General features: G+C 45.4%; 1 protein-coding gene across 1 annotated transcript in view; it reads right to left on the reverse strand.

The window, feature by feature from the left end:
• Positions 1-597: 597 nt before the first annotated feature.
• Positions 598-13,165, reverse strand: part of LOC138644939 (double zinc ribbon and ankyrin repeat-containing protein 1-like) — a 161,141-nt gene continuing 148,573 nt past the window's right edge. The window contains exons 21-22 of the mRNA XM_069733874.1: positions 10,206-10,280; positions 598-900 (exon numbers count right to left, since the gene is read on the reverse strand). Coding sequence (XP_069589975.1) covers positions 735-900; positions 10,206-10,280 — 241 coding nt within the window. The 3' untranslated portion in view covers positions 598-734. The remainder of the gene's footprint in view (positions 901-10,205; positions 10,281-13,165) is intronic.

Consider the following 13,165-nt stretch of genomic DNA (forward strand, 5'->3'; position numbering starts at 1 on the left):
TGGCATAAGTTACATCAGAAATATACGTTCCTTATGGTGGTGCACGCAGTTTAAAGATGCACCAAATTCATTAGTAGGCGCACACGCCACTCCACTCTTCACTGGCATGTAAAATGCCATTCTTGATGAATTTGGACCTTTAGGTTTAGAGACTTCTTGCTTTAAATTAACGAGAACCAAACCGCTGCATGACCAGCTCTACCCTCGCCTACCGTGTTCTCACCCATCCCTTGTAGATTGTGAGCCTTCGCGGGCAGGGTCCTCTCTCCTCCTGTACCAGTTATGACTTGTATTGTTTAAGATTATTGTACTTGTTTTTATTCTGTATACCCCTCTTTACATGTAAAGCGCCATGGAATAAATGGCGCTATAACAATAAATAATAAGTGCAGCCAGTAAGGAAATTGGGTAGAAAAGTAATAGGATATAAAGGTTCGTTTCAAATAGTCAGTGAAGCGTGTATTGACCAAGATATAAGAGGAAGTGACCCGTTCCACATCAGTGCCTGGCAGCTCCTCTTACTGGAGGGGTGTTCTTCTAAAGACACAAGCTCTTTTCCCAGCAAAGAATTAGTAAGGAGCTCACACAGCAGCAAGGTAAGAGCACATTACACAGATTTATTCAGAATAGAAAGGCACCAAATGCATATCAAATGGAATCCAGGCAGATCATTTCTGGATTAAATAACCATGATTAGAAAAAGAGTATACGGGATTGTCATTTGAAATCTCTGATCAGAACACATCCAGACTGATGGTTTTTGGCTTGGTGAGCTTGTCCAACATGCCTTGCCCCAACTTGGAGGCAAAAAGTGAGGAGATTTGGTCATTTCCACTCTTCAGGGCCAGGTCATAGGCTGTCATCCCTTTATCATTTTTCTTTTTAATACTTGCATTGCACCTGAAAAAAATAAGTGCAGTAGCAATGATTCCTCAACTCATCATGGGAGACTTCATATGTGAAAACATTATTGGAGATCACAAGGGCATACATTTTTCTAGCCTTGAAAATCCAGGAAGTCTGAAAAGGCTATGACATGGATTAGGAAAACTCAATAAAGGGCAATACTACACTACACATGCATATATAAATATCATCAATACATGGTGACTACAATCAAGCTGCATGTAAGAAGAAGTGTGGTTGTGTGTGTCATACATACACACACACACATATATATATATATACATATATATATATCTATATACAGTGGGGCAAAAAAGTATTTAGTCAGTCAGCAATAGTGCAAGTTCCACCACTTAAAAAGATGAGAGGCGTCTGTAATTTACATCATAGGTAGACCTCAACTATGGGAGACAAACTGAGAAAAAAAAATCCAGAAAATCACATTGTCTGTTTTTTTAACATTTTATTTGCATATTATGGTGGAAAATAAGTATTTGGTCAGAAACAAACAATCAAGATTTCTGGCTCTCACAGACCTGTAACTTCTTCTTTAAGAGTCTCCTCTTTCCTCCACTCATTACCTGTAGTAATGGCACCTGTTTAAACTTGTTATCAGTATAAAAAGACACCTGTGCACACCCTCAAACAGTCTGACTCCAAACTCCACTATGGTGAAGACCAAAGAGCTGTCAAAGGACACCAGAAACAAAATTGTAGCCCTGCACCAGGCTGGGAAGAATGAATCTGCAATAGCCAACCAGCTTGGAGTGAAGAAATCAACAGTGGGAGCAATAATTAGAAAATGGAAGACATACAAGACCACTGATAATCTCCTTCGATCTGGGGCTCCACGCAAAATCCCACCCCGTGGGGTCAGACTGATCACAAGAACGGTGAGCAAAAATCCCATAACCATGCGGGGGGACCTAGTGAATGAACTGCAGAGAGCTGGGACCAATGTAACAAGGCCTACCATAAGTAACACACTACGCCACCATGGACTCAGATCCTGCAGTGCCAGACGTGTCCCACTGCTTAAGCCAGTACATGTCCGGGCCCGTCTGAAGTTTGCTAGAGAGCATTTGGATGATCCAGAGGAGTTTTGGGAGAATGTCCTATGGTCTGATGAAACCAAACTGGAACTGTTTGGTAGAAACACAACTTGTCGTGTTTGGAGGAAAAAGAATACTGAGTTGCATCCATCAAACACCATACCTACTGTAAAGCATGGTGGTGGAAACATCATGCTTTGGGGCTGTTTCTCTGCAAAGGGGCCAGGACGACTGATCCGGGTACATGAAAGAATGAATGGGGCCATGTATCGTGAGATTTTGAGTGCAAACCTCCTTCCATCAGCAAGGGCATTGAAGATGAAACGTGGCTGGGTCTTTCAACATGACAATGATCCAAAGCACACCGCCAGGGCAACGAAGGAGTGGCTTCGTAAGAAGCATTTCAAGGTCCTGGAGTGCCCTAGCCAGTCTCCAGATCTCAACCCTATAGAAAACCTTTGGAGGGAGTTGAAAGTCCGTGTTGCCAAGCGAAAAGCCAAAAACATCACTGCTCTAGAGGAGATCTGCATGGAGGAATGGGCCAACATACCAACAACAGTGTGTGGCAACCTTGTGAAGACTTACAGAAAACGTTTGACCTCTGTCATTGCCAACAAAGGATATATTACAAAGTATTGAGATGAAATTTTGTTTCTGACCAAATACTTATTTTCCACCATAATATGCAAATAAAATGTTAAAAAAACAGGCAATGTGATTTTCTGGATTTTTTTCCCTCAGTTTGTCTCCCATAGTTGAGGTCTACCTATGATGTAAATTACAGACGCCTCTCATCTTTTTAAGTGGTGGAACTTGCACTATTGCTGACTGACTAAATACTTTTTTGCCCCACTGTATATAATTGTCTAAGGGTTTTTCCGTCTGTCTGTCTGTCCTGGAAATCCCGGCTCTCTGATTGGTCGAGGCCACCAGGCCTCGACCAATCAGAGACCGGCACAGCATCGACGTAGAAATCCCGCGTCTCTGATTGGTCGAGGCCGCCAGGCCTCGACCAATCAGCAACGGGCACAGCGACGATGATGTCATAAAGGACGTAGAAATCCCGCGTCTGATTGGTCGAGGCCTGGTCGAGTGTCTCTGATTGACACTTCCATATTGATCAGTCCTCCTGACACTTCTGTTGATCAATCCTCCTGACACTTCTGTATTGATCAGTCCTCCTGACACTTCTATATTGATCAGTCCTCCTGATACCTCTATATTGATCAGTCCTCCTGACACGTCTATATTGATAAATCCTCCTGACACTTCTATATTGATCATTCCTCCTGACACTTCTGTATTGATCATTCCTCCTGACACTTCTATATTGATCAGTCCTCCTGATACCTCTATATTGATAAATCCTCCTGACACTTCTATATTGATCAGTCCTCCTGACACTTCTATATTGATCATTCCTCCTGACACTTCTGTATTGATCAGTCCTCCTGATACCTCTATATTGATCAGTCCTCCTGACACTTCTATATTGATCAGTCCTCTTGACACCTCTATATTGATAAATCCTCCTGACACTTCTATATTGATCATTCCTCCTGACACTTCTATATTGATCAGTCATCCTGACACTTCAATATTGATCAGTCATCCTGACACTTCAATATTGATAAATCCTCCTGACACTTCTATATTGATCAGTCATCCTGACACTTCAATATTGATCAGTCCTCCTGATACCTCTATATTGATCATTCCTCCTGACACTTCTATATTGATCAGTCATCCTGACACTTCAATATTGATCAGTCCTCCTGATACCTCTATATTGATCAGTCCTCCTGACACTTCTATATTGATCAGTCCTCCTGACACTTCTATATTGATCAGTCCTCCTGATACCTCTATATTGATCAGTCCTCCTGACACTTCTGCATTGATCAGTCCTCCTGACACTTCTATATTGATCAGTCCTCCTGACACTTCTATATTGATCAGTCCTCCTGACACTTCTATATTGATCAGTCCTCCTGACACTTCTATATTGATCAGTCCTCCTGATACCTCTATATTGATCAGTCCTCCTGATACCTCTATATTGATCAGTCCTCCTGATACCTCTACATTGATCAGTCCTCCTGACACTTCTATATTGATCAGTCCTCCTGACACTTCTATATTGATCAGTCCTCCTGATACCTCTATATTGATCAGTCCTCCTGACACTTCTATATTGATCAGTCCTCCTGACACTTCTGCATTGATCAGTCCTCCTGACACTTCTATATTGATCAGTCCTCCTGACACTTCTATATTGATCAGTCCTCCTGATACCTCTATATTGATCAGTCCTCCTGACTCTTCTATATTGATCAGTCCTCCTGATACCTCTATATTGATCAGTCCTCCTGATACCTCTATATTGATCAGTCCTCCTGATACCTCTATATTGATCAGTCCTCCTGACTCTTCTATATTAATCAGTCCTCCTGACACTTCTATATTGATCAGTCCTCCTGATACCTCTATATTGATCAGTCCTCCTGAAACTTCTGTATTGCTCAGTCCTCCTGACACTTCTATATTGATCAGTCCTCCTGATCTATATATATAATTGTCTAAGGGTTTTTCCGTCTGTCTGTCTGTCCAGGAAATCCCGCGTCCCTGATTGGTCGAGGCCGCCAGGCCTCGACCAATCAGAGACCGGCACAGCATCGACGTAGAAATCCCGCGCCTCTGATTGGTCGAGGCCGCCAGGCCTCGACCAATCAGCAACGGGCACAGCGACGATGATGTCATAAAGGACGTAGACATCTCACGTTTCTGATTCAGCGACGGGCACAGTATCGACGTAGATGTCATAATGGTTGCCATGGCGACGATGATGTCATAAAGGTTGCCTCGACCAATCAGCGACGGGCACAGTGTGCCGCGAATTCTGGAATCATCATTGTCCATATACTACGGGGACATGCATATTCTAGAATACCCGATGCGTTAGAATCGGGCCACAATCTAGTATATATATATATATATATATATATATATATATATATATATATACTGCTCAAAAAAATAAAGAGAACACAAACAACAGAATATAACTGTAAGTAAGTCAAACTTCTGTGAAATCAAACTGTCCACTTAGGAAGCAACACTGTTTGACAGTCAATTTCACATGCTGTTGTGCAAATGGAATAGACAACAGATGGAAATTATTGGCAATTATCAAGACACACTCAATAAAGGAGTGGATCACAGACCACATTTCAGTACCAATTGCTTTCTGACTGATGTTTTGGTCACTTTTGAATGTTGGTTGTGCTTTCACACTTGTGGTAGCATGAGACTGATTCTACAACCCACAAAAGTGGCTCAGGTAGTGCAGATCATCCAGGATGGCACATCAATGCGAGCTGTGGCAAGGTTTGCTGTCTGTCAGCGTAGTGTGCATAGGCTGGAGGCGCTACCAGGAGACAGGCCGGTACACCAGGAGACGCGGAGGGGGTCATAGGAGGGCAACAACCCAGCATCAGGACCGCCACCTCAGCCTTTGTGCAAGGAGGAACAGGAGGAGCACTGCCAGAGCCCTGCAAAATGACCTCCAGCAGGCCACAAATGTGCATGTGTCTGCACATATGGTTAGAAACCGACTCCATGAGGATGGTCTGAGTGCCCGAGGTCCACAGATGGGGGTTGTGCTCACAGCCCCACACTGCAGGATGCTTGGCATTTGCCACAGAACACCAGGATTGGCAAATTCGCCAATGCGCCCTGTGCTCTTCACAGATGAAAGCAGGTTCACACTGAGCAAATGTGACAAACGTAACAGAGCCTGGAGACGCCGTGGACAGTGATCTGCTGCCTGCAACATCCTTCAGCATGACCAGTTTGGCAGTGGGTCAGTAATGGTGTGGGGTGGCACTTCTTTGGAGGGCCGCACAGCCCTCCATGTGCTCGCCAGAGGTAGCCTGACTGCCATTAGGTACCGAGATGAGATCCTCAGACCCCTTGTGAGACCATATGCTGGTGCGGTTGGCCCTGGGTACCTGCTAATGCAGGACAATGCCAGACCTCATGTGGCTGGAGTGTGTCAGCAGTTCCTGCAAGATGAAGGCAATGAAGCTATGGACTGGCCCGCCCGTTCCCCAGACCTGAATCCGATTGAACACATCAGGGACATCATGTCTTTCACCATCCACCAACGTCACGTTGCACCACAGACTGTCCTGGAGTTGGCAGATGCTTTATTCCAGGTCTGGGAGGAGATCCCTGAGGAGACCATCCACCGCCTCATCAGGAGCATGCCCAGGCATTGTAGGGAGATCATACAGGCACTAGATTGTGGCCCGATTCTAACGCATCGGGTATTCTAGAATATGCATGTCCCCGTAGTATATGGACAATGATGATTCCAGAATTCGCGGCAGACTGTGCCCGTCGCTGATTGGTCAAGGCAACCTTTATGACATCGTCGCCATGGCAACCATTATGACATCTACGTCGATACTGTGCCCGTCGCTGAATCAGAAACGTGGGATTTCTACGTCCTTTATGACATCATCGTCGCTGTGCGCGTTGCTGATTGGTCGAGGCCTGGCGGCCTCGACCAATCAGACGCGGGATGTCTACGTACTTTATGACATCATCGTATTCTAGAATATGCATGTCCCCGTAGTATATGGACAATGATGATTCCAGAATTCGCGGCAGACTGTGCCCGTCGCTGATTGGTCGAGGCAACCTTTATGACATCATCGTCGCCATGGCAACCATTATGACATCTACGTCGATACTGTGCCCATCGCTGAATTAGAAACGTGGGATTTCTACGTCCTTTATGACATCATCGTCGCTGTGCCCGTTGATGATTGGTCGAGGCCTGGCGGCCTCGACCAATCAGAGACGCGGGATTTCTACGTCGATGCTGTGCCGGTCTCTGATTGGTCGAGGCCTGGCGGCCTCGACCAATCAGAGAGCCGGGATTTCCAGGACAGACAGACAGACAGACAGACAGACGGAAAAACCCTTAGACAATTATATATATAGATGTGGAGGCTACACACACTACTGAGCACAATTTCCTTGTCTTGAGGCTTTTCCACTGAAGTTGGATCAGCCTGTAATTTGATTTTCCACTTTGATTTTGCGAATCATTCCAACACCAGACCTCCGTGGGATATTAGTTGTGATTTAGGTCGATCATTTTTAGGTTTTATTGTTCTCAACACATTCCACTATGTAATGAATAAAGATTTGCAACTGAAATATTTCATTCAGTGATATCTAGGATGTGGGATTTTAGTGTTCCCTTTATTTTTTTCAGCAGTGTATAAATATAAATATATATAGTACAGACCAAAAGTTTGGACACACCTTTTCATTTAAAGATTTTTCTGTATTTTCATGACTATGAAAATTGTACATTCACACTGAAGGTATCAAAACTGTGAATTAACACATGTGGAATTATAATTACCATATTTTCCGCTTTGTAAGATGCACTTTATTTCCCCCAAATTTGGGGGGGAAATGGGGTTGCATCTTACAAAGCGGATATACTGCTTACCGTTACAGGCTGAGATGAGGGGGTGTCCGCTGCTGCCCGCTGCTGTCCCGGGAGATCCTGGAAACTCCGATGCTGCGGGGGGCTCTGGCGACATTTTGTGAAAGACCAGAGCCCCCAGGCAGTTCGTCCATGCGTTCCTGTATGACTGACTTCGGGAAAATGGCCGCCGGAATCTCGAGAGATGAGATCTCAGCGCTGAGATCTCATCTCTCGAGATTCCGGCGGCCATTTTCCCGGAGTTAGTTCCAGTATGACTGACTTCGGGAAAATGGCCGCCGGAATCTCGGGAGATGAGATTTCAGAGCTGAGATCTCATCTCTCGAGATTCCGGCGGCCATTTTCCCGAAGTCAGTCATACAGGAACGCATGGACGAACTGCCTGGGGGCTCTGGTCTTTCACAAAATGTCGCCAGAGCCCCCCGCAGCATCAGAGTTTCCAGGATCTTCCGGGACAGCGGTGGCTGGCAGCAGCGGACACCCCCTCTTCCCAGCCTGTAACGGTAAGCAGTATATCCGCTTTGTAAGACGCACCCCCATTTCCCCCCCAAATTTGGGGGAAATAAAGTGCGTCTTTCAAAGCGGAAAATACGGTAATTATAATTCCACATGTGTTAATTCACAGTTTTGATGCCTTCAGTGTGAATGTACAATTTTCATAGTCATGAAAATACAGAAAAATCTTTAAATGAGAAGATGTATCCAAACTTTTGGTCTGTACTGTATATATTTATATTTATACACTGCTGAAAAAAATAAAGGGAACACTAAAATCCCACATCCTAGATATCACTGAATGAAATATTTCAGTTGCAAATCTTTATTCATTACATAGTGGAATGTGTTGAGAACAATAAAACCTAAAAATGATCGACCTAAATCACAACTAATATCCCACGGAGGTGTTGGAATGATGCGCAAATTCAAAGTGGAAAATCAAATTACAGGCTGATCCAACTTCAGTGGAAAAGCCTCAAGACAAGGAAATTGTGCTCAGTAGTGTGTGTGGCCTCCACATGCCTGTATGATCTCCCTACAATGCCTGGGCATGCTCCTGATGAGGCGGTGGATGGTCTCCTCAAGGATCTCCTCCCAGACCTGGAATAAAGCATCTGCCAACTCCAGGACAGTCTGTGGTGCAACGTGACGTTGGTGGATGGTGAAAGACATGATGTCCCTGATGTGTTCAAATCGGATTCAGGTCTGAGGAACGGGCGGGCCAGTCCATAGCTTCATTGCCTTCATCTTGCAGGAACTGCTGACACACTCCAGCCACATGAGGCCTGGCATTGTCCTGCATTAGGAGGAACCCAGGGCCAACTGCACCAGAATATGGTCTCACAAGGGGTCTGAGGATCTCATCTCGGTACCTAATGGCAGTCAGGCTACCTCTGGCGAGCACACGGAGGGCTGTGCGGCCCTCCAAAGAAGTGCCACCCCACACCATTATTGACCCACTGCCAAACTGGTCATGCTGAAGGATGTAACAGGCAGCAGATCACTGTCCACGGCGTCTCCAGGCTCTGTTACGTTTGTCACATGTGCTCAGTGTGAACCTGCTTTCATCTGTGAAGAGCACAGGGCGCATTGGCGAATTTGCCAATCCTGGTGTTCTGTGGCAAATGCCAAGCATCCTGCAGTGTTGGGCTGTGAGCACAACCCCCATCTGTGGACCTCGGGCACTCAGACCATCCTCATGGAGTCGGTTTCTAACCGTATGTGCAGACACATGCACATTTGTGGCCTGCTCTAGGTCATTTTGCAGGGCACTGGCAGTGCTCCTCCTGTTCCTCCTTGCACAAAGGCTGAGGTAGCGGTGCTGCTGCTGGGTTGTTGCCCTCCTACGGCCCCCTCCACATCTCCTGGTGTACTGGCCTGTCTCCTGGTAGTGCCTCCAGCCTCTGGACACTAAGCAGACAGACATAGCAAACCTTGCCACAGCTTGCAATGATGTGCCATCCTGGATGAGCTGCACAGCCTGAGCCACTTGTGTGAGTCTGTCTCATGCTACCACGAGTGTGAAAGCACAACCAACATTCAAAAGTGACCAAAACATCAGCCAGAAAGCATTGGTACTGAGATGTGGTCTGTGGTCCCCACCTGCAGAACCACTCCTTTATTGAGTGTGTCTTGATATTTGCCAATAATTTCCATCTGTTTTCTATTCCATTTGCACAACAGCATGTGAAATTGATTGTCAATCAGTGTTGCTTCCTAAGTGAACAGTTTGATTTCACAGAAGTTTGATTTACTTGGAGTTATATTCTGTTGTTTAAGTGTTTCCTTTATTTTTTTGAGCAGTGTATATATACTGCAGAGTTTACCAACTGTATTGGGGAAGGTCAGCAGCAAAAACTACATGTACACCTATGAGAACGTCACGGTGGATTCTATTCCTGAAGATTTCTGTCTTAGTGTAAAAGGAATCTGTTAAAACAAGGTGGCTGCTCAAATCAAGCAGAAATACTTGGTGCACCCTTTGTGTGACCAACCATTCAGTGCACCCACATCTATCTTTGCCCACCTCTTCTTTGATGGACAGGTCTGGCTTGACAAGAGTTAGAGAAGACAGATGGGAAAATAAAGAGGTAAGAAAGTGCACTGAACTACTTAGCCATGACAAGAGTGCACTGAGCACCTGTGCTTGGTTTGAACAGCCATTTTGAACTTACAGACTTCGTTTAAAGATTGCTCTTTAGAACTGTAATAACAATCTTTACCCCAGTAATACTTTGATGCATTTCTTCCCTTCCAACCCAAGTAGGACAGCCTCATGTAGAGCAGTGTTACGGTTTCTGCAAGGAGAAATGAGATATTTCACTTGGGTACAATGATAAGTTGTACAAAGATATAATACAATTTTACTTAGTAAAATGGGATACATGAGATAAAAATTGAGAAAATTTTATTGGAATATAAAATAATTTTGTGGCCTCTTTTGCTAGTGGAAACCACAATGATTTGCTGAATATATCAGATGCTGGAGACCACAAGTATGAGATGGACCTCAATGACATAAGACTGGAGTCTGTCAGGTTCAGTCTTTTTGATGGAAATAACGCCCTGTATGTAGCGCTATTCTTTCCTATCAAACCTATCAGCAAAGGCTCAGAGGAGGCATTTATTAAAGAGACAATGATGAATAGGATTGCATTGTACAATGGGGATTAAACATTTATGAACTATTTCAGAATTTTCCACACTAAAGCATACATTTGACCAAAAACTACATTATATTTGCACAAAAGTCCTAAAAATAGATAAATAATCAAATCTAATGAGTCAAAATTATTAGACTCTTCCTTTTTTAAATGAGGAAAATGATCCAATATAACGAGAATGTAAATGGCAAAAGTTTGTTAACCATTAGGATAAGCAGAAAATGTGGAGGTCTGAGTGCATGACTTGTTTTTTGTTTTTTTAAACAGGAATTTATCAAAATTTGATCTTTACAATACAGGTTTGTAGTAGTGTATCATGGCATAAAGAAAGGATATTTATGAGGATCACAGAAGCAGAGTTGTTGATACTCACGGTGGAAAAAGTTACAAAACCATCTCTACAGAGTTTAGCCTCCACCAAACCACAGTCAAACAGACTCTATACACATAGAGGATAATCAAGACCATTATTACGTTTCCCTGGAGTGGTGGACCAACAAAGATCACTTCAAGACCAAGATGTATAATAATCTGCTAGGTAACAAAGGAAACCAAGATAACTTTTAAGCAACTAAAGGCCCCTCTCACATTATGTAATGTTAAAGTTTATGAGTCTACCATCAAGAGGACACTGAAAAACAATATATAAAAAGAAAAAAGTTCAGCTCACCCCGTTATGTCCAGGTTCCTTGGCACACGGAGCCGCCCTGGTCCTGGCGATATAGAAATCCAATGTGCAAGAAAAGTTGTCTCCAGCGACCACAGGAGATATGATTCCTAAAGCTTGACGTTTATTTATCATCATGTTAAAAAGCACAGATATGCAGATATGAGCAATCCCAGTGCAAGGAATGAATCCTACATGTTTCAACCTATACGGTCTTAATCATGGATTACATCTTAGAGTGACAGACAGACATTTATTATACCAGAAGGTCAAAGGGAGTGGTAATACAAGTTACGGTAATTAATTCAGGTTAATTAGTCAGAGCAGTGGCGCAGGAAGCAGGGTGCGGGGGGGGGGGGGGGGGTGAGTGTTATTTTTAACATTACTATTGATGCTGCATATTGCTGCATATGCAGCATCAATAGTATAGGCGGAAACCCGTAGCGGAAACCGCGGAACAAACCGCGATAAATCTGCAGGGATAACAGCAGTTGTTTTGCCCTGCAGATTTATCAAATCCGCTGCGGGAGATCCCGCAGGGACAGGACGCTATGTGTGAACATAGCCTAATACTCACCTCTCCTGGTTCCTGCAGCTTCAGCGTCCTCTGACTCTGCGACGTCTCAGAGCAGAGGGCGCGATGACGTCACTACTGTGCGCGCCGCTCAGCCTCTCTGTCCTGAGCGTCGCAGAGATGAGAGACACTGACTGGCTGCACCGGACCTGCGCTAGGAACGGGAGAGGTGAGGATTTTACTTTTTTTTTTTCTTTATGTCTGACTGTCTGGGGGCAATGCTGGACACACTGGGGCAATACTGGAGAGCATGGGGCAGATTGCTGGACACACTGGGGCAATACTGGAGACCATGGGGCAGAATGCTGGACACACTGGGGCAATACTGGAGACCCTGGGGCAGAATGCTGGACACACTGGGGCAATACTGGAGACCATGGGGCAGAATGCTGGACACACTGGGGCAATACAGGAGACCATGGGGCAGAATGCTGGACACACTGGGGCAATACTGGAGACCATGGGGCAGAATGCTGGACACACTGGGGCAATACTGGAGACCATGGGGCAGAATGCTGGACACACTGGGGCAATACAGGAGACCATGGGGCAGATTGCTGGACACACTGGGGCAATACAGGAGACTATGGGGCAGATTGCTGGACACACTGGGGCAATACAGGAGACTATGGGGCAGATTGCTGGACACACTGGGGCAATACTGGAGACCATGGGGCAGAATGCTGGACACACTGGGGCAATACTGGAGACCATGGGGCAGAATGCTGGACACACTGGGGCAATACAGGAGACCATGGGGCAGATTTCAGGACACATTGAGGCAATGCTGGAGACCCTGGGGCAGACTTCTGGACATACTGGGGCAATACTGGAGACCATGGGGCAGATTGCTGGACACACTGGGGCAATACTGGAGACCATGGGGCAGAATGCTGGACACACTGGGGCAATACTGGAGACCATGGGGCACAATGCTGGACACACTGGGGCAATACAGGAGACTATGGGGCAGATTGCTGGACACACTGAATACTGGAGACCATGGGGCAGATTTCAGGACACACTGAGGCAATGCTGGAGACCCTGGGGCAGACTTCTGGACATACTGGGGCAATACAGGAGACCATGGGGCAGATTGCTGGACACACCGGGGCAATACTGGAGACCATGGGGCAGAATGCTGGACACTGGGGCAATACAGGAGACCATGGGGCAGAATGCTGGACACACTGGGGCAATACTGGAGACCCTGGGGCAGATTTCTGGACACATTGAGGCAATGCTGGAGACCCTGGGGCAGACTTCTGGACACACTTG

The sequence above is a fragment of the Ranitomeya imitator genome, chromosome 7 (genome assembly GCF_032444005.1).
Source record: "Ranitomeya imitator isolate aRanImi1 chromosome 7, aRanImi1.pri, whole genome shotgun sequence".
In the NCBI taxonomy this organism is placed as follows: domain Eukaryota; kingdom Metazoa; phylum Chordata; class Amphibia; order Anura; family Dendrobatidae; genus Ranitomeya; species Ranitomeya imitator.